This window comes from Haliotis rubra, unplaced genomic scaffold, assembly GCF_003918875.1.
Source record: "Haliotis rubra isolate DU_JTF1 unplaced genomic scaffold, ASM391887v1 Scf145, whole genome shotgun sequence".
NCBI classification, from domain to species: domain Eukaryota; kingdom Metazoa; phylum Mollusca; class Gastropoda; order Lepetellida; family Haliotidae; genus Haliotis; species Haliotis rubra.
In genome coordinates, this window is record NW_025765392.1 from 643557 (window position 1) to 665909 (window position 22353).

The following is a 22353-nucleotide window of genomic DNA, read 5'->3' on the forward strand; positions in this document are numbered from 1 at the left end:
CTTTAAAATTATACCCTCTGTGGATGGATAGTCTTGCGGTATCTTAAATGACAAAATGCAAATTGAAAAAGTGTTTTCTGAACTGTATGTGGAAACTGTTGCTAGTCATATATTCTCTTAAGTATTGATATAATTCTTGATAACACACATATCCTTCAACGTCGTCGGACTGTGTGATGTAAAACTTGCCCTGAAGACAAAGTTCTGTTTTACATATTCCACCAAAACCCCAAGAGCAAAAAATCCCTGAATCTTTGAATGTCTATTTCCATTATGGTCTATCTTAGGTTCTTCAAATCATCTTCATCTCAATAATATGCTGTTTCCATGGCAACCACACTGACGAAAAAAACGGTAATAGACAATGTGTGCCTCGTTTGCTTACTTTTTTGTTAAATAGAGTGGTGTATGACCAAACATGAACGTTACACATCCTCGCTTTGGCAAGGGCTCAAAACGCGTAAACATTGGCAGCAAGTGAGTATAGGTTTATGCCGTTTTCATCAAACTCCGGTGGCCATTACCTCCTAGAATCACTTCACATATTGTGCTAATTTTGGAAACCGACGTGGCAAACGAACGTTTTAAACATGCGTTTTTTAAAAATCTATAATGATATTTGGACTTGATAATTATTTTCCATGGCAACTGTATTAAGTTAGCAGTTAAGTTCAAGTATATTAAGTAATTTTGCTGTTATTTTCCCTAAACATATGCTGAAAATTGTCATGCAGTTAGGCACCAGTGGCTCCATACCACCACAATTCAATGTGCAGAGTTGCGTTTCTTTTGCCGTGACAGGATCCGCTGACCGTGGACCGTGGACTTCGTGTTGTTAGTGTTTGTAAGCACAACGGTCCTGGTAAAAGTCTGCCAGTACGGTCTGTCTTACATGACGCTATGTGATGATCTATTCCTCGAGACAGTCATTCCAACTCACTCACCTGAATGTAACATGCTTCACTGTTACATGTTGAAAAAACATGATATCAAAGTCTCAGTTATACAAAAATTAGATTCCATCGGCCTTAAAAATAATAATAGCAGTTAAAATTATTTGAATCAGATTTAGCGAAGAGGCCACTCATTTTGGGGTATGAAAGCTAAGTGTTTGTTTCGTTACCTGATGTTGCAGAGCAGAATGCACTCAACACTCGTAATAATCCCAATGTGAATAACGTACTATGACAAATATTTATCATAATGCATTAATGCATTACACAGATGGCTCAGCTCTCCAGTTCGGGATTGATATCTCCTCAAATGATGTAGCCTTTGCTCGATGGCGGTCTGTTGTATAGTCTGTTTAAACCATTGAACTCTGGTTAACACAAACTGCACTGCTAAACTATGACTATATTTAGATATGAATGACCCAACGTTATTCTCTACATGACAAATGTAATTTTTTATCATATGAAACAATACTTAGATACAATAATAATACACAAAACGTAATGTGATTGTACGTTAACGAAACAATTACCTGTGCGATAACAATAACCAATTTGGACAGGGCAGGTGCCTATTAACATTGCAGTGTTTGGTCTATTGATTTCTGTGTTATAGTACCTGGCAATATTAGGAATTCTCTCTGTTTTCTGTTATTTCTCTAAACAAACGTGAGACCCCTTGTTCGATTCAGAGTTCAATTCATGAATATATACTGTCGACTCGCCAAATAGAACCTCACGGCGCTGTTCCCTTTCATCTTCTGTGTGTTTTCTCAAGCCCACCTGTAGTTATGTGTGTCTCAACTGGTTATTAATGAGTCGTGCAAGGCGTGAGCGTACTTTGAGCGTACATGCAAACCCTTGGGGCACGCGAGAGGACTGTATGCTTGGACGCATTCAAATCTGATGTATGACTGCGGCTGCAAATACCACTATATATACTTAGTGGCCCATGGGAAATTTAACATGATAGCGTTTACAAAATATAATTTAGTATTTGCGAAAAGGTTTCTTTTTTAATTCCCTTAATAGGATTGTTTGTTGAGTGTCTACACGCATGTCACGAACCTCATCTTGAGGTCGTGAGGGAGTTGATGGGTTTATCACTGCTGACAACTTTATTCAAGTTACATCAACATGGAAGCAAGCCCGAAGTGTGGAAGGTTTTTGTTTGTGTGCTGTTTAACGCCACAACTTTCCAGCTTTATGACGGTCTATAAATAATGGACCAGACAATCGATTTATTGACACCATGAAATCGACCTACGCAATTATGATACGATGATATGCATCAACCAAATCAGCGAGCCTGACCCCCCGATCCCGTTAGTCGCTTCTTACAACAAGAATGTTTTGAGTTCTGACTAAATGTAGCAGGTCCTAGACGTTAACCACTTTGTTGATCACGGGTAGGGTGCTGGAAAACCTGGAACCATAAATCAGGCCCTACACTTGAAATATCTGGAATAAAATTCCCTTCAGCAACAATCAATCATGGCCTTCTTGAATTGATGATGATCAAAATACTATCCCAAACATCCTGGTTACTAGATTGTCCCATTTTGTCATCACATTGTCAAGAACCTCTTCATTTTGTAAATGGGACAAACTCAAAAATGGAAATTGTAACCGCAAGCCGAGAAGAAGCCAAACACCATCCATCACAACAGACACCAAGGAAAATTAACTTAAAGAATGTAATGGCCAGTGCGTCTAAAATCGATGTGTATAAATCTTGAATAAGCCTCCTCTGTCCATGTATCCTCCAAGCGTCAGGTTTGACAGGTCGCCATAGCACAGAGCTTAACCTATCCTTTGCTTGGCATTATAACGGTCGGAGTAATCGTTGTTTTAGCAGGAATATTGGGCAATGGAGTGCTCACATTAGACAGATTAAGACTCCATGGGAAGATTTCGAGCTTGAAATACCTTTCACGAGACAGTATTAGATCGTCATGTCGCGAATGTGTAATTAGGGGAAATAACAATGATAGGGAGGCGTAATTAGCCGTTTTGTACTTCCAACATGTTAACCAATACCTACTGGCTGGAAACACTAACAAGGATTTCAAGAACGTTCTTCCTTGACAGTGTGAAACGTTGAAAATGGCAATCGATATGCAAAAACGACCGTTGTGATTGAAAGTTAGCTTGAATGTGTTTAAAGAACTTGTGAAAACATGGTCACAGTAAAGCTGATTGAAGAAAAGCTTCTTCAGATTTTGACAAATACAGTTTGTGTGTCAACATTTGCGGGTTCTGGCACAACGCATAGTCGTTTTCACAAGGTATTTCACAAGAACTGTTCCAAGAGTTCTGACGTATATTATGGTGAATTCAAAACCTGCCAATTAAGCATATTTACTTACCAGACATTGCGAACTTTTAAACGAACACTTGGTCTCCACAATAACTAACACGATGCCGAACGTGAAAATATTTTCAGTTGACTTTTCTGATGGGCATGTTTTCCTTCTACGACTGTGTAAGGATATTGTACATGAATATAAAATACAGAGACTCTTATATTGGAAAACTGTTCGTGTATTATCAAATGACATAAATCATATGCAAGGTATCTGTTTACTTAATTTGTCTGTGTCGCCTGGGAATCATAGACCCGTTTCAAAGTATATTTCGAGGTATTCTTAATTAAATTAGATTCTAAGAGAGAGACATTATGAGATTGAAATAACAAAAACATATGACTTCTACTGAACATGAATCATATATATATGATAGACAGAGGGAAGCTGATATTGATCGATATGCAACTCCTAGATTTTACATACGTTTAACTAGAACCTAGCTTGCATTCTATGTAGTATCCGAAAACAGAAAATCCAATGGAATAATTCCTTCGACACAATGCAGTGTCATGGACCTGAAAGGAACCTGCTACCAATCTTAGTGTAGTATGTATTGTGATTATGTGGATAAAAATGGCGCCTAAATTCATAATTAAACTACATTTATGCTTAATTTACATTGATGGATCAACTTCTGTTTTATACTTCCCGGAATTCTGTTATTAGTGGCCTGTAAGATATCCGGAAGAAACTGTGCGCCTCATTAGAATACAAGACAGCTAGGTATTCGGAACGCCTTCCCCTTTGTATCCAAGGCTCCATAATTACGTTTAGTCTCCTGCCCAGAAGCTTTTGAAGTCAGTTAATCCACCAGTGCGCACAGAATGCAGACACCTTCAGAGGATACTTTGCTACAGTTCATTAGAACTGGTTCCAGAAAATCCGGATTCGAGAAGGAAATAGGGGATAAATGGCGACTATTGGGGTTCGTTAGCGTCTTGAGATGAATGCCCTCCTGGGCTTGGCTTCATTGTTGTTAGGTGAGATGTGCCTAGTTTATTCCTGACAATGACATATGGCTTGAAATGACCATTGTTTGTTTTCTACTGGCAGGTTCAGTTACGTAGCAATCTAATAATGAAGATGTAAATGTATTTCAGCCATGGATGATAAATGACATTTGTTCTTTAGTCTTCTTGGCGTTTCATTTTACCTACAAGATGAACATGGCTAAAACAGCATCCTATCGACTCACTAGCTGACTCACTGACTGAATTACTCATCCACTAACTCACAGAGTTACCGACAGACACAATGAGATGCAAGCCCACGTACTCATTCACTCACTCACCTCACACACCTGACATGACCATGACAAATACTAGATCACAATCGTTCACTTTCAGTAACATATTATGGATCTGCAGGGGCACAGATTAATAGTAGTAAATGTAGTAAATTGCTTTATAAACCCGATTACCTTTAAAAATAATTGTACATTGTATAACCTTTCTTTGATGTTTCTTCCTTAGTTTAATGTAACATTAATGGTGAGTTGAGTTCAACGTTGGGATTAAGTGACATTTATAGTGGTGTGCGTGCACGTGTGTGCGTGACTGGATGTACTGAACACACTAGTACATGTGTTACCCCTCAATGCCAGGAGTCAGACAGGGTGACAACAAGTACCACCTTTTCCCGCTATCCAGCCTGAGGTTCTATCCACTATATGTGATGATATCATTAAACCATTAGCAATGACTTGACACAAGCACACTAAGGGCATTTCTAACATGTGATCGTGCTGCAGGGATGAAATAACAGATACCTTTAATCACGACACTTCCAATTGAGGGGTGAAATGGTCCCAACATGGCTTTGTTGACGTTGCAGAAAACCAGAACGCTTTTGTAAGATTTCTGGACAGAGTATATTAGGTTGACTGGTCTTGTTACTGATCCGGTAATTGTGGGACCTCATAAAGTAAAGTTCAGGCACGTCGTGCGTGCAATCGGCAGCTTCCACTTCATAACTGACAAATTACCGAATGACAGCTAGCAATGTCAGAGCCACAGTTATCCATGGAAACTGATCGGTAGCCGGAACATTTGTGTATTTTAAGGTCTATATGCCAATTTTATGGGTGATTATGTTCACATCAACGATGACTACATAATGAGTTGTACTAAGTGAATATGGGGTTCTACCCCATGTACTAGACAGTTAGACTATAAGGAAACGTGAAGAGTTAACACCAATCCTTTTAGTGATGAATACTGTACATGTACCAGGTACCGACTCACATCAACATGTTTAGTCTGTAACGATACTTTGAATGATTAATGAGGCGTGAGATGAAATGGGTTTTAGTGTCGCGTTCAATATAACTGCACCTACATGCATGAACATTTGTGTCATCACCTGAACTAGTCTGGCCATTTGCTGCTGTACAGTGCTAGTACACTGAGATATCGGTCGCAGTTTAACATGGATTCCCCACTCAGACACAGTCCACTGACTCCGATCCGATCAGTCCTTATTGCATTCCTTTCAGCCGAGTGAGGCAGGGCTATGACATATACCATCTTCCAAAGTCTTTTGTATGGAATCAGGGATCGAACCAACAATCTGCTGTTCTCCAGACACTGTATCAACTAGAACACAGCCAATGATTACTGACGTATGCATGTGGTTGATATGTGGTTTCAAAAGTCAAGCAAACAGTAGCACTATTCTCTGACTTCGATACTCTTACTACATAGTCATACATATTACCAATATGGTGAAACATAACCAGTCTCATATATATCATACATGTGTACATATCACTTTTGCCTAGCAACCATCGTTTCTGTATTTCTTCGTCTGTGACGCCATTAAACAATTGAACGTGACGTCAATGAAGAGGGCCGTCACACTTGCTTACCATTGCTTGATACACAAATGTACATGAATGAAATGGATAATAAAGAAATTACACTCGCTCTCGCAATACAAAATTTCACACTCGTTTCGTATAAGTCATATGACACACTTGCTCGTGTAATAAGCTCTATAATATATATGTTGAAAATATGAATTATTCTGTTGTCTTATTTCCAAATAGTTGCTTGGAATTTTAGGTTACAATAAGTCCCAAGTAACCTTTAACCTTTGATGAGGCTTATTGACGTGGATGACAGCATTTCAAGCATTGATTTGTCTGGTCGAGGTTCGAACATCTACAGACCGTACGTGGTATGCCCATCAAAATTACTCTTACAACATCAACAGTATAATAACCTCTTCACTCGATTGATTTTGGCGAGACCCTGATTCAATTTCAGCAAAATATCAATTTGATTTTTATCGATGTTGAGAGGTCTCGCTGTTTCTAACCCAGAACGCCGACCTCCTAAATAGCCCTGTGTTTGACGTTGTATTGCGGTGCCGGACGCCCATGTCCGTGGTCCTATCCGGCCTCTGATTTATGTACATTGTGTCTCATTACATCACGTCAGTGATCACGTCCACATGTCTCATTATAACTGTCGTTGTAAATGTCACATCTATTTCGAGCACGGTACCAACTCAACGGCAATGATCGATCCCTGGTTTTTCAGTAGTATATGCTTTCTTTTCAATGCATATAATCCCGGAGTCGCTGTGAGGAAGAAACCAATGACGAAGAGGGCAGATCGTGTCTGATGACTCCCCTGGCTGTCACATGAACAATCTGCTTTTGCGTCCCAGGGATTATCAATACCCATTCTTTGTTATGGTATGAAAATTAATTACGACCTGTCCGTTTCGTCCCCTTAGCACTAAGGAATTTTCCATCTACATGTGCAGCTAATGAAAGGTAATTGGACTGCAGTCCTGGAAGACTAATAGTTAGCAAATTATTTGATGCATTGAGGCGATTAATCCTTTAATATCCGTTGTGGAATAGGTTGGAGTTGGGTGTCTTTAAGGTTCATTCAGTGTCACGCCCATCACTTTAATCACTCTTCTGGTAACTGACGGTTTCAGCATGGTCAACTTTTGTCAAGCTTCTTGAAGACTCCTCCTATTCAGTTATTTCTAAAAGACACAAAAGGAAATCATTACATCAAATCGGCATTCAAACGGTACTTGTGGGTACTTTGTCCTTTTAAAGTACATAGGATGCTCTTTTCCTATGTCTGTCACGGGGCTTGCCCGTATCGGATATAGTTGGGGCCTATAACCCAGAACCCAATAATCCTATTCTGACATAAAACCTCTGAAAAGCTGAATACTGCTTTGTAGTTTAATTTCTTAATGTTGACATGAACATAGGGATGTTTTTGTGATTGCCTTCACCGTAGAATATAAATAATCTTAATTCAAAGACAATACAATCAATGTTGGTGACTATGGTGTACAGTTGTCGACAGTTGGTGAATTAGCATCTATTAACTGGTTCACAATCTTGTACCTTGGTCAGCGAATTTCTCCTTGTTTCAGTTTCACTCTGATCTAAATGCCCCAGTGTTAGCGCAAACAGATGTTTATATTTACAGGAGAAATATAATATTTGGTCATGCGTATTTATACATGCACGTGTGTCGATACCAAGAAAAACCTTCGCCGTTTATTCTGATTATCCTTGTGTATCTAGATATGCACGTACATGTATGCTGTTCACGACAGGACTAACTTGTATCAAGAAAAGCCTTCTACGTTTATTGTAATTATTTTTGTGCATCTAAATGTACACGTGTGCTACATAGAGGATATTATATGAGCGCCCATGTCATACTATGTTTATGACATGAGTGCCTTAATGTTGGTATTTCCCGAGCGAGAGCGAGGGATATACCGATATTTAGACACGAGTGTCGTAAACATACTATGACATGGGAACGAATATAATATTCTGTTTATTACCGAAGTTGTCAAATTGAGGAAAATAAACCCAAATCTACTTTCAAACATAGGCTGTCTACCAGCCGTCGCCGCATGTAGAATGCAACGTCACAGAACAAACGTGACGTTATAGCATTGTTCATGACGTCACGTAACCATGACACAGTGATAGTTTGCCCTAGGGCTTCGTATGAAAAATATGAACCCCGATATTTTCGCCCGCGTAGGTAATGAAAAATGATATTAAGAAACACCTTCTAAGTTCATTCTAATTATTTTCGACAGAGTCAACAAATTAGACATGATGCATGTCTTACCAGCCTTACATTTACCTGTCATAATGTCCATAATTGTAATTATTCTGTAAAATACCTTGGGTAACATCGTCGATGGTTTTGATAATGTGACTTGACTGGAATTTACTATCGACACTTGTATGCTGTCCCTGTTTTGTCCCCTCATACAGTATTGTGGATCATATAGAGCCAATGAAGTGCAGGACCTGATGCTAGTAAGAAACCTATTATGCTCCAAGGCACAAGAAAATGGTTGGTTGCACTGGCTACGCTTTGTTTGTTTGTTTTTAACGTCACAAGCATAAATCTCCAAGCTATGTGACAGCAGATTATTTACGGACGTAAGTAATCGAATCTTGACCCGCAAATCAGGAGACTGACATCATGAGCATACATCCACGCAATTGATATACAATGAAATGCATCGACTAAGTCATCGAGTCTGGTCACCCAATAGTCGCATCTTACAAGCATGGATTGCTGAAGAAACATGCCACGTTGAATATGATAATTTGTTTATTCTTTATTGGTGCACGGCATGTATTTACCGCATGCATGTTGATTTGTACACGAAGATCTATATGCCCGTCAGAACATACTGAAAGCAGTAGTGGTGACTCTAGACATACGTTATAGCTAGATGGCAGTTAGCTCTTGTCAGTTAAATATACCGTCGCTATGACAAGTCCAAAGCAATATACCCTATGCATAAAGTGGTAAGAATAATCTGTATTAATTTGATGCATAATATACCTATTCTCCATTCAAACTGATGGATCCTGGTTATGGCATCCTCGAAGCCTTTGTGTACCAGAGCGTCAATCTAGCAAATAGCATTTGTCAAACAAATGTAACTAACACTGCTATATTCACGAAATAAGAGAAAAAGATTCAGATTAGCTGTTTTATAGGCGATAAACCTCTTTTCGCAAAGAATAATGTTCTTTTATTATCTTTTCTTTTTGTAGTAAACACATATTTGATGAGTATCATCGCGAAGTCAATTACAGCTTAAACAACAGATTACATCTGTAACTGTGGAATGCATTGTTCATTGTCCTTTGAATCTGTGCGATTTGAGATTTAAAGGGTTAGTTATGTTTGCATGAGTCCCAGTGCCGCTATATACAATTCCCATTTGCATTCAGTTGATGCAAACGTACGGTATTTGGAAATGCCATGGCCATTAAAGATATGTAGGATTACCTGTTTTCTCTATTTGACAGTGTAATGACATGTAAAGCCCTTGTGTATTAAAGTTGACATTTTTCCTATGTCCCTGTACAAGGCGGAACACCTACGAGGTAGCATTAAAGCAAACAAAAAATTACCTAAGAAATAGTGCTTCATTCAAATGAAAAATTGTTCCCGTGGGGCGATTGGTAAACGTGATATGTTGCCGCAGCTGTTTTTATCAAAGGGATCAGTGAATGCCAACCCTTTTAAAAAAATCATCTTGAGAAGAAAGGCCGGGCCCAGCCATGTTGAACTTATTTTCATGGAATGCCTCAGGGGATGGTCGAAATAGAATACGTAAATGAGTATTCTTGTTTACATCGAGTTTCCTTCCTCGAGACATAATGCACAAAACTACCATTATTACACTGTCGAAAATAACCCAGAATCTTTATAAATAGTTCTACTTGTATTTTCAGCGTTAAAAATATGTGGTAGACAATAACAATAATTACAAAAAATATATTTTTGATAGTACTCTTTCTTTCCATTATGTTATTTGTAGAACCTTGTTAGACATGTGCATGTTTATATAATGATTATGTATTGTATCTATGTTTATTTTGGCAGTACACCAGTCAGAATTGACATTAGCTGAAGTGCAAATATTGACCTGTTTCAGTTTATAAAACTAGTCATCAATTAGAAATTTCACCAGATTAAAGCAATCTATAGGTTGGAAACCTCGTCCAATAATCTATGTTAAACAAGCGTTCAAATGATTTTAATAGACATTACTCGTGTTTACCTACAGGTGAACAGGTCCTAAAATCGATAGTGCTCATTCTGCTAAAGTGTCAGGCCAATGATTTTGTCCGGAGTCAACTCGTACTTTGTCATCTAGTTTATCCTGACCACCAGAAGTAGGTCGTTGCTGGTGTACCAAGATAGCATCTGATATTGCCGGCTGAAATGGAACACTTGAAAATAGGAATGGAAATAGTTACTTGACCTTCGCACCGTGGGAGGAAACATTTGTGTGCTAAGAATATGATCTCCTTGTCAATCACAGGCAGCTGAACTCACAACAATATAGCGATACGTCATGATTAATGTCTGGTTGTGATCCATTGTTATCAGAAAGATGTATCGTTCTTGCATATAGTGATGAGTTAGAGCTGATAGGATAAAAGTGGAAAGGTGTTCAAAATGAAGACATTACACGAATGTAACAAAGGTTAAGGTGACGAGAACCTTCGTGTGTCCATCTTTAGTTTGACGTCCAGCCTGGCACGTGATGAATGTTCCGTTGTAGTGCTAGGTTCAGGATGACGGCGTCATATACGACACTGAAGTCCGTCTTAAGTGTGTTCTACTGTCTGGCGACTGTGAGTGCCAGAGGAGAACGTGTGCCATGTGGTTTCGTATGAATGGTGTTGTTGTACAAGATGTTTGGTATTGGCGTGTGGAATAATACGTTCTCATGATTATATTTCAAACAACGTACAGCTGTTGTCTCTTCCTTGCACTTCAACCAGGTCTGTGCTACAGAATGTCAACCTCATCATTACTCCGACATCTGGAAGACCTCCCTTGTACAGTCAGGGTCAAACGTTCATGGCTACGTTCTGGCGTCAAGGAGGTCTGCCTCCCGAAAGCAAGAAGGGTCCTGGAGTGGCTGCTTTACTGAAATGGACCGCCTCCGTGGTGTAGTGGTGAAAGCGTCCGCCCAGAGAGCGGAAGGTCGCGGGTTCGATCCCCGACCGCGTCATACCAAAAGACGTTAAAAAATGGTACTTGTTGGTCCCTGCCTGGCGCTCGGCATTAATGGGTACATCAAGGACTGGTCGGCTCGGATTCAGTATAACGTGTCTGAGTGGGGTATTTATGCTTCACTGCGGCATGGTATCTCAGTGGGCTAGCACTATTAAACCAGCTTAGTCTGGGCTAGTACAAGCAGCCGCACATACACATACACACGCATGCATGTCGTTATATGAGCGAAATATTCTCAAGCACGACGTCAAACCCAATTTCACCTCACCTCACCCACCTTACTGAAATGGACGTGTCTGTACGACACGGTCTGCTCTTGTCCGACAGACCTAGGTCGCGTGAGGTATCAAGCTGCGGGTATCAATACCATCGTCCACAGATATGGTAATGTAAGACACTGACGGAATAACCTGGATACAGCGTGCTAGTACTATTCTCGTGTTTTCCAAGTCTCATTCAGTGGGTATCGCAGTTGTGTACAAACAAATTCCCCGACCCATCTCTCGCTCTCATTCAGGTGGTGTAAATACACTGGCAACGGTACCCTGCTCCTCATGCAGTGTGCGAAATAGTTGCCAAATTTTGCTAGTCAATCGGGCTAGCTATTCCCGAAAGTTACTAGCCCACAAAATAATTCACTAGCCCGAAAATTGAATGTAGAAACTAAGCATAAGATTACAAATAGGTAAAATACCATAAAAAACAAATGACCCCATGATAATTCACTAGCCAGTCGGGCCAGTGACTGTGTAGATTTACTGGCCCGACTGGATTATTAGTAACCACTAGCCACGTTACTGTAATGTTGCGTGTGAGTTTAGCATTTGCTCGTTGCTGAATCTATCAACATTATAAAGAGGGTCACAAATGTCACCATATTCACCTTGCGTTACATATCGTTTTTGCACTGGTGTCTTTCACAAATGTAAATCAACTCGACACATATCACGTCCCTTCATTACCTTGCAAATAGAGATATGTCAGTGAGTGTTAATCAACCAATTATATAGTGTATATAATCAAATATAGATCAGGCAAACCTGAGGTGGATATCATGAACACTTGGCAGCTACCTACCTTGGGTATACTAGCCTAAAATATATTTTTTCAACCACGCACTTCCCTTCCTACTGCAGACATTAGCCTTCCGGTAAGTTGAATAGCTTCACTAGCTAGCTGCGACCTACTGGACATATTTACTTAACAGGAAAAAGGTGTTTGCTTGGAATTCCTAACATCTGAGGGCTACGTCGACATCTAATGCAACTTACCAACCGTCAGCGTTTATTCAAAATCGATGTTTTCGTCCAGTGTGTATGGAAGACATTTCTGAAAGCCTTCTGAAAGAACGTATGCTGAATTGGGAAACTGCTACATCAGTAGCATGTTTAGGTATGGTCATACGGATGTTTCAAACTAATGGTTAGGTATAATATTGACCTCAAACATTAGCTACGTGTAAAGTGGGTGGCATTTCTAATCCAAAGAAACTCGATGCTGGTATTCCAATCATTGTATTCCCCTTGAGATAAATGTGCGCAAGACTCTGAAATGAAACCTACAGCAATGTCGAACTGCACTAGCTAATCGTTACTCTACAATGCAGTGGTTGTTATCAAAGGCATAACGCAGACACTTTCAAGAGCCCCCTAAATGGCATAGAAGTAAGCTTCATTACCTTCAAATAACCTCATCTAAATGTCTTCCTGCTGTCGATAACGTCCCAGACGGTTCAACGCACATTTGGTGCGAGAATTGTTGATAAATAGACATGGAACATTTTGAAACATTGTATTCGTTAATAACCTGGTATTAAACAAATTCTTTTGGTAACGACATGTTTATACAAAATAGATGTACGTGATCAACTGTTTGGTGATGGTGTGTTTGTTTGTTGTTTGACACACGTCTTAACGACTCTTTGTATATATTCGATTCTGGTCCTAGAATCCAACGATTGATATCACGAGCATGTATCCATCCATTTGGGATACAATTACTGCTGGTTGCTTTCCTATGGCAAGCATGGGTTGCTGAAGATCAAGTGTAACTCGAATGGTATGGTGGCTGATAAGGGCCATCGCTTTCTCGTCTAACATGTCGACCGCGAGAAAGCGAGAAACCGATAGCAGGAGAGTGGGTTGTGTAATTTAGATGGTAGTGTGACCCTGTGTCGAAAATAGCCGTCGGGCAATTTAGTGTAGTTTTACGCCGCACTCAGCAATATTCCAGCTATATGGCGGCGGTCTGTAAATAATCAAGTCTGGACCAGACAATCCAAGGATCAACAGCATGAACATCGATCTACGCAATCGGGATACGATAACATTTGTCAACCCAGTCAGCGAGCCTGACCATCCGATCCCGTTAGTCGCCTCTTACGACAAGCATGGGTTACAGAAGATCATTTACAAAGAAAAATTTAGAGCATGTGAAACACTAATGTATATCTGGTCGGGCCCGTAACCGTACTCCGTTCGGTGGAAATGTAGTTCTAAAATCACTAATTATTCCAAAACTAAATCACCTCTTTGGCTCTATTCCTAATCCAAGAGATGATGTTATAAACGCATTTCAACGAAAATGTTACAGATTTATTTGGAACAGTAAACCTGATAAGATAAAAAGAAAACAGATAATTAGTGATAAAAAAGATGGAAGATTTAATATGCCCAACATAAAAGGTATTATACAATCGCAAAAATTGTCCATGCTAAGACGTTTTCTTTCACACTCTGCTAAATGGTGTAATCTTTTTATTTTGAATCTCCCTAAGATAGGTTATGGTAATATATTTGAGTATAGTTGTGAACATTTGAGAGATAAAATACTTCCTTTTATAAGAAATAATTACTACAAAGATGTCGTTTCAGCGTGGTGGGACTTTACATCTCAACTTGAATTAAACTCTGAAAAAAGATAGTTATAATGAAATCCTTACTGAAAGTATATGGTATAATAAAAATATTATGGTAGAATGTAAAACGGTTTACTACAAAGAATGGTACGAGCACGGTGTTCGCTGGATTAATGACTTGATTGATAATAATGGTAATTTCTTTCAATTTGAAACGTTTCTAAAACAATTTGACCTAAAAACAAATTTTCTCAAATATCATGATTTGTTCCGTTAAACAATATCTTCAAAAGATCAATACAGATTTAAAAACAATAACACGCAAACCAAACCCTGTTCTACCCCGATATATGCAACATCTCTGTAAGAATGTAAAAGGGACGCAATACTTGTACAAAACTCTAATTTCAGGTCTAGGTTTAAAAAAAACCAACGTGCATCGAAATGGGAACTAAACATTTTATACGACGACATTATATCTAATGATTGGCCACTTTACAATACTATTCCCTTTAGATGTACGAAAGATACTAGATTACAATGGTTCCAATACAGACTTTTACACCATATCTTGCCAACAAACATTTTTTTAGAAAAGATAGGATATAAAGACACTAGTTATTGCAGTTTTTGCTCGAAGATATAGAAACAACTATCCACTTATTCTGGTCTTGCAGCAAGGTTAACCATATATGGAAAAATCTTGAGAACTGGCTACATGCTGAAGCACAAATAAAACAATCAAAATTGAAAAGAAACATGTAATACTTGGTTACCCAAATAAAAACAATGATCCAATAAATATCATCTTAATTCTCTTCAAGGAACTAATTTTTCGAAATAAGTTTAACAACATTATGCCATCTTTTCAAGTTTTTCAACATAAACTGTTTGAATATTATATGTTAACAAAGTGTTCGTCAATAATTAGTTGTAATATCAATGCTTTCTACACGTTCTGGTCGTCATGTCATGATTTATTCTGCTAAAACTAGTTGACAGTTCATCATGTATACTGGAAAATCATTGTTATTTGTTTGTATAAAGTGTTGAAAAATGCAACAAAATAAAAAACTATAAGAAAAAAATTAAAACATTCTAACACGGACCTTCACGGGTCAGAATTACAGTGATTTCCTCATGAACTAACATCATGCAAAAGTAGCGAATATTTGATTTAGTATACGTATGTTTAAATATTAAGAACCTTATTTAAAAACACCACTACCAAATCTGCATTCATAGTGTGTTTCGGCATTTTCACTTCAGGTTTACCAGTGAGTTTGTTGCAAAACAATAAGGTAATTCTTACAAACACGGTATAAATAAAAGCGACAAAGGCTTTTTTTTTCGTAAATGTCTGTTGTATTATTCCGAATATATCATCATCAAGACACCCGTAACAAATACATGCAAAGGCAGGTCAAGTGATCACCGGAACTAACTAGCATACTCGGCCTCAAACAACAGGAAATGCGTCCTTTAATACACATACTGGACAGATATTGAACATGGAACTATGTTTGAACTCGTTAGTGGTTATACACATGTTACCTTAATATAAACAACGTTACCCCGACCCTGGAATACGCACCATGTCACTGTAAAGGACAGATCTGATTGTGCCAATCCGTGTTTCAGGAGAGCCACCCAAGAGCAATTTCTGCCAGCGCCATGGCCATGACATTTACTCAGGGGTAATCGATTTTTCATCAAACACCACTTTCAATATCATTGACACATTGTGGAGATGGTGTCAAGTAATAAACAAGGGTAGGTCAGACATAACCTATTTTCTTTCTGTAATGTGGCCTGGTATTATTGGGTTAGTGGGTACGAGATTTCACCCTCTTTGCAAATATTAGCCCCGTGTGCAGTGGCCCTAGAGTGGTATCTGAAAAAGGACCGTCTTCAATATACAGGTGTTGTTCTTCATTTCAGGGAGCTTGATACAATGTAATGTATATGACTTGTGATGGTGACAGGATACAGGTACACTGGCGCATTGCTCATTTACCATACTGATTCGTTATCTTGAAACTATATATCTCTCTCTCTCTCTCTCTCTCTCTCTCTCTCTCTCTCTCTCTCTCTCTCTCTCTCTCTCTCTCTCTCTCTCTCTCTGTGGATTGAATGCAATTATATCTTGGTTGGATTCGACTGATCAGTTCTGACAAATCCTAGTCTTCACAGCGCATTAAGCAGCTTGAGAATTCAGAGTAAATACTGCTTAACTGAGTAAAACATTTTGAGAAAAGACACTTTACTGCTTTTCTATTGGATATATATTAAACCCATAATATGAGGTACAGAATGAGACCGTCCTCCACCTATGGTACACTGCCATTAAAACTTGAAATCCCAGATGATGCAAATGTAAGTGATTATGTTCATTGTTCTCTTCCAACGGAACAGAGTGACATGAATGGCAACACACACACACAGAAATAACTGTCGTGAAAATGTCAGATCAGATTTTATTGTTAGACACGTTGATCGTTTGACATACATAGTAGCAGATGATATTGATACTACCGTTAACCATTGCGTTGACATGTTTATGATCTATAAAGAATTTCTTTTCAGAAACACCCATTATCGTTTGCATCTGGAATGGTTTGATGATGAATGGTGTTGTATATATAGATGTCATCAACATTTTTCTGAAACTTGCCTATAAAAGAACATTTTGATGCTATAAACATTGAATAATTTAGGAACATATTGGCCAGAACATAGCAAGGCCATCAAGAAATATTGATTAAGGACGGGTTTCGAGTTAATGAGTGAATGAGTGAGATTTACCCCGCTTTTATCAATATTTCAGCAAGATCACGGCGGGGACACCTGATATGGGCTTCACACATTGTACCCATGTGGGGATTCGTACCCGGGTGTTCGGCATCACGAGCGAACGCTTTAACCACTAGGCTACCCCACCGCCCCCGAAAATAATAAAACAGCATCGAAGTACAAATAGAGGTACTGAGTGACATGGGTACTTAAAAGATCTTCTCAGTCTGAAAACAGATGATAAAATGATATCAATAAATATTCCGTCCATATCAGTGAGGTTTTACACCAACATAACCCAGATCGATGTGATTCGAGTTCGAATCCTAATGACATAATTATCGAAAACATGCAAAATGATATGAAGCTATTAATATAAACAATTCTTATGTAATACATTCGCAATACAACTATAACAAAAGTAATAAACTGATAAATTTAACAAAACTATTTCAGTAATAATACGAAACATCTAAAAGTCCATTGTAACATTCCATCTATGTCATAATAAGCGCTCTCAATTAGGAAGGCGGGTATTTACCAACACGTGATAAGTGGTAGCTATCAGGAAATTGAAACACATGAAAGACATGAAACACATGAAAGACATGAAAGACTGCTTCATGACAGAGAAGCAAAGCTCTCCTTCAGATCAATGAATATATTCGTAACTACTATATACAAACTGCCACAAAATAGTTTTGAAATATTTGAAAATTGTAGCAATTTTGAAAAAATGATTTATGAAAAGTGTCCATCGATAGTTGTGAAAATTATAACTTTCCAGTTCAAAATCTTGTCATAAATTGTGATAGGAGGAGAGTATCTTTGCTGAACTGTATTCGGTAATAACCAATGATGACCTATGGAAAAAAAGAAACATTAAATTGTAGTTGCACATTATATTACAGTAGTTAATGTATTAAATAGTTAAAGATTGTAACTGTCATTGTTTAATGTGTTTAATTAATTTGTGAAATGGTATTTACTTTTTTCCAAACTGTCATATTGAACGAACAGAAAGATTATTAGCATTTTACATGAACATGATTATTAGCATGATTATTCCATTGCAGAGCCCCGTGTCAGTCTGACACATATCAAACCTAGTAACCTGTGACAGAACAGTGTGCCAAGAAACGACAATCATATCACAAAAGTGGCCCTGCCCCACTGAACCCGAACTCATGACCATTCAACAAAAGAGGTCTTATAAAGTTAATCATTAGCATGCATGACACTCTTCATCGGGGAATTCTATGTTTTGCATAATGTAGTCATGGAAACAAAATAAAGATATTAGCTAATTAAAAAAATATGGTAGTTTTAACCAATGATGCATCGGCTATTTCATGAAACACTTTTGTTTCAGTTCTCATGTGAGTTCAGAAAAGTAGAGACAAAATATTTTATGGGATATCGATCAGTTATGTTGACAGGTAGGTGATCAAAACATGTCAGTCAGAGGCCATCGCATGATGTTTACGAGTGGCACTGCCATTATCTAAAATTATAACGTGGAAATACATTGAACTAGGTGTTGCTGGTTATGATTATGACAGCTATTTAGTACCTTTATAACACTGTCACTTCTAATAGTTTGTGGCCAAGGGATAATGCATTCCACTTCTAAATTATGACGCCAAAATTCACCCAAACACGTCCAAAACCACTCTCTTTATTAAATCTGAAACTTCAGACGACGAATGCGCCAAAGTTTGTTCGTATATATTTTCTTTTAAGGTATTAAACAAAAATATTTTAGAAGTCCCGTTTTTTATCAATGTAAATTAATTATTTTTTTCATAAAAATTCTAAAATATATTATTTCGACATTACTGCATGTTTTTCCAATATAACTATCAATTTTAACAATGCCCCATGACAGCAGTTGCCAAGGGTGATGATGAAGAGTATTACATCATATGTCCATGTGACACGTGATTGCAGAAGTGTTAGACAAGATGAGCTTCTAGACCTACTGTGTTTATTCTTACAGGCCCCAGGTAGTGAGCGACTAGCACAAGGATGAGTGATTGGGGCGTTGCACTGTTGGTCATCGTCATCTGTGCTGTCGTGGCGGTGGCAGCGGCGGTGTTGTTCCGGCTGTTTGGCATCTACCATCTTGCAGCGTGTTTCGCCAGTGACGAGGAGAAGGCGGTGTTAACGAAGAACGAACAGGGGAATGGCTATATGGTGAGATGATCATTGGGCTTTAATCAGTTTGTCTGTACAGTGTAAATAGGCTAATGGTAGTCCATGTCATGTAGTGTTCTGTGAACACTGTGTACAGCAGCTTTTGTGGATCAAAAACAAAGGTTTAGCAAACATTTTACCAGCAAAATCGTGGGGACGCCAAAGTGCTCAGATTTTATACCCAACCCAACCAGACACAAGTCTATCCCGCCGCCCTCAACGAACACTAAACTGATTATCTAGCCTGACCTTAATCAGCCAAAGCCTTAATGCAACAGTCTGATCACTAAATGCATCATATCATACTGTATGCCGACACGACACTGTGGCCTCTCAGCGTGAAGCACATAACTAGTGTTTACAAGGGAGAACAGCAACAATTAATCTATGAAGAGTACGTTGTACACTTGTGTATTTTGCCTTCTTACATTAGAAATGATCAACAAATTTGAAATTTGTTTAATCATATTCCCTTGCAAGCTTCTCTTTAAATGTAGAAATGAACAAACACCGACTGTTTCTTACGTTTTCCCGTTTTGTGCTTATAATATGAAGATCTTCCAGCAGTTATGACAACAATGTGTCTGTATTGATTCAGTAGTAGTAGATAACCTATAAATCCTTGAACGTTAAACACTGCAATCTGTGAGGAACGAGATCCACGATTTGTGTAAATTCTCGAGCGTTCCTGGTCGTTTAAACTGCAAGTAGAGAGAGAAAATAGGATGTTTACTCACCATATAAATTCTACTTGAGGGTGTATTTCTCGGGACAGATTCAGTAATGCATCTTAAATACAAGCTGGGCACTGTCTGAAAGGTCGAACGAACATGCTCAGTCAGATTTCACTGAGTTCAGATCGTTCTGAAAGGTTGTTGTACAAAAGAAGACGATTAATGTATGACCACATAGCGTGTAATCAGAGTTTCCCAATATTACGAGGAGGCTGCGACTCAGCGTTTGGTCAAAAATACAACATGATCAATCTACATGAGACGTGTAACATGTATGGATATAACATACATCTTTCTTCTCAGACCAGGATCTGCATAATACATGTAGGCAGTGCCGAGGATACAATGCTGTCGCCATGCAGTAATTTGTTTTGTACATATTTGTACGTAGGATAAAAATAATAACTCCTTAACTAAATATCACTGCATTGGCCCATTTTAAGAGCAAATCAATATCGTTGAACCGATAAGGGTCTGGTACGGTCTTGTCAGTAGTTCCAATTTACAAGTTCTATTTACAAGTCTTTGAGTGGTACGAATGCATGCATTTCTCCACACACATCTCTACAGACATACGTACTACTAGCTGGAACTTGGCTCCTGATCAACACACGTCCTATTACGAAATATCTCATTATTGGAAACTCCCCTGTCTGGCAATCCCGTGTGATCTCTACGGATCCCTACCCTGCGATTGAGGGTCAGGTTGGCTGCGTTCCGTGACGGGACAGATCCCCTGAGTAGACAATCTTAATTAACAGAGTTGTATCGTTTTGGGATCATTTATGCAATGCATCCTAGATACGGCCTTCTTGCAGCAGAAGGGAGCAACTCGAGTCCCCAAGGACACAAACACCTCCAAGGCCTTCACATGAATTAGATCAAAGTAGCAGTAAGACTACATGTTCAAGGATGGGGGACTGCTACAGTATTTGTTTTCTCCGTTGGCAGGTGAACCATTCTGAGAGCGCTGAGTTTGTTCTGGACACGAGTGGGAAGTTTGTACAGTATGACACTCTCAACTCGGACCCCAAGTACCTCAACCTCGAGGCGGGCAAGGTAGCCAAGCAGGAAAGTGTTGAAAGGACCAGTCCAGTATCCGTTGGGACGAGCTCCGTCAGTAAGTCTCCTCTTACATCTCCCACAAAGGCATTATCTATAGCCTTGGATATGTGTGAGTCAATCTTACATGACGTCATATTACGTTTCCATTTTCAGAAATGATATGTAGAATAATGTATTCATTTTGATGTGTTCTGTCGATGGATTTACTGTCCAACGACTATCCACAATGTCTTTCCTTGTCATGATGTTACAATGTCATTAAATTGTTCCGTTTGGAGATTATAGACAACACAGAACTGATACAGTGAATTAACCCAGTACAACTGACTGAAGGTCACTGAATAATTAACCTGATATCCACATAGAAGACATCGGACATACACTTCCATCTTTTCCCCACATGTAACGCAATCTAGTATTGAGAACGCCAACTATTCATACAAACACGTCGATACATGTACATAAACCTGTAGGTCAAGTGCATGAATCAAAGCATGGGTATGACCCCAAACAATGCATCTGTTACGTCATGAATGACCTTGGCAATAGATGTTATCGCCTCGTATATCGTAATAATGCCTACAGTGACTGGGTGAAACGAGATCAATAAATTACAGTCCCACCACATCCATTGCTGGCTTCCGAACGCTCATTTGGCACCATTCCATGATCTTTATGTATTGGATACCATTGGTAGGATAGCGAGACGTTATTTACAACCATCAATACAAGATGTAAACAAGCCAAGGGCTATACATTCTTCGTATTATTATAAACTGTAACATACACAAAGTCAGAACTGCATTTTAACCTGGTATATTAAATAGAGCATTCACGTCAATATGTAGATGTATTAGTTCATCATAGATAATATTTATGATATCCTTCCTCTTAAAACCCCTCATTTTCAAACCCTAAATAGAGTATGCTGCGTATTATTCAATGTGTTAGAAGTAACTTCATCATTTTCTTCCACAACGTGTCTCACACATCGCTGTGAAGTGAATATTAGATAAATCATTAATTATTGTCTCAGTGACAAAGTTGATTGTTCAGCGTCTTGCGGCAGTAAACAATTATCATCGCAATTTCTGAAGACCAACAACGGAATGTTTCAGGTGGTTAATTAGGTTGTCTGTCATGTAAGTGAATATAGCTTGGGGTTAAGCATAGCATATTGAATAATCCATAAGTCACAGGACCACCTTTAGGCACCTATAGTCCCCAAATAGCACAGCAACTGCATAGTAATGGATTGCGCCTTGCTCGATTTCATTTCAAATATCGAAAGCAGCACCTCTAATGAATGTTATCTGATAAAACATCTTA

General features: G+C 38.6%; 1 protein-coding gene across 1 annotated transcript in view; it reads left to right on the top strand.

Moving 5' to 3' along the window:
* The window catches only part of LOC124269483 (synaptotagmin-12-like), a 44761-nt gene that overhangs the window by 2534 nt on the left and 19874 nt on the right, over positions 1-22353 (top strand). Inside the window, exons 2-3 of the mRNA XM_046704495.1 lie at positions 19029-19225; positions 20911-21079. Of these exons, the coding sequence (XP_046560451.1) occupies positions 19058-19225; positions 20911-21079 (337 nt within the window). The 5' untranslated portion in view covers positions 19029-19057. The remainder of the gene's footprint in view (positions 1-19028; positions 19226-20910; positions 21080-22353) is intronic.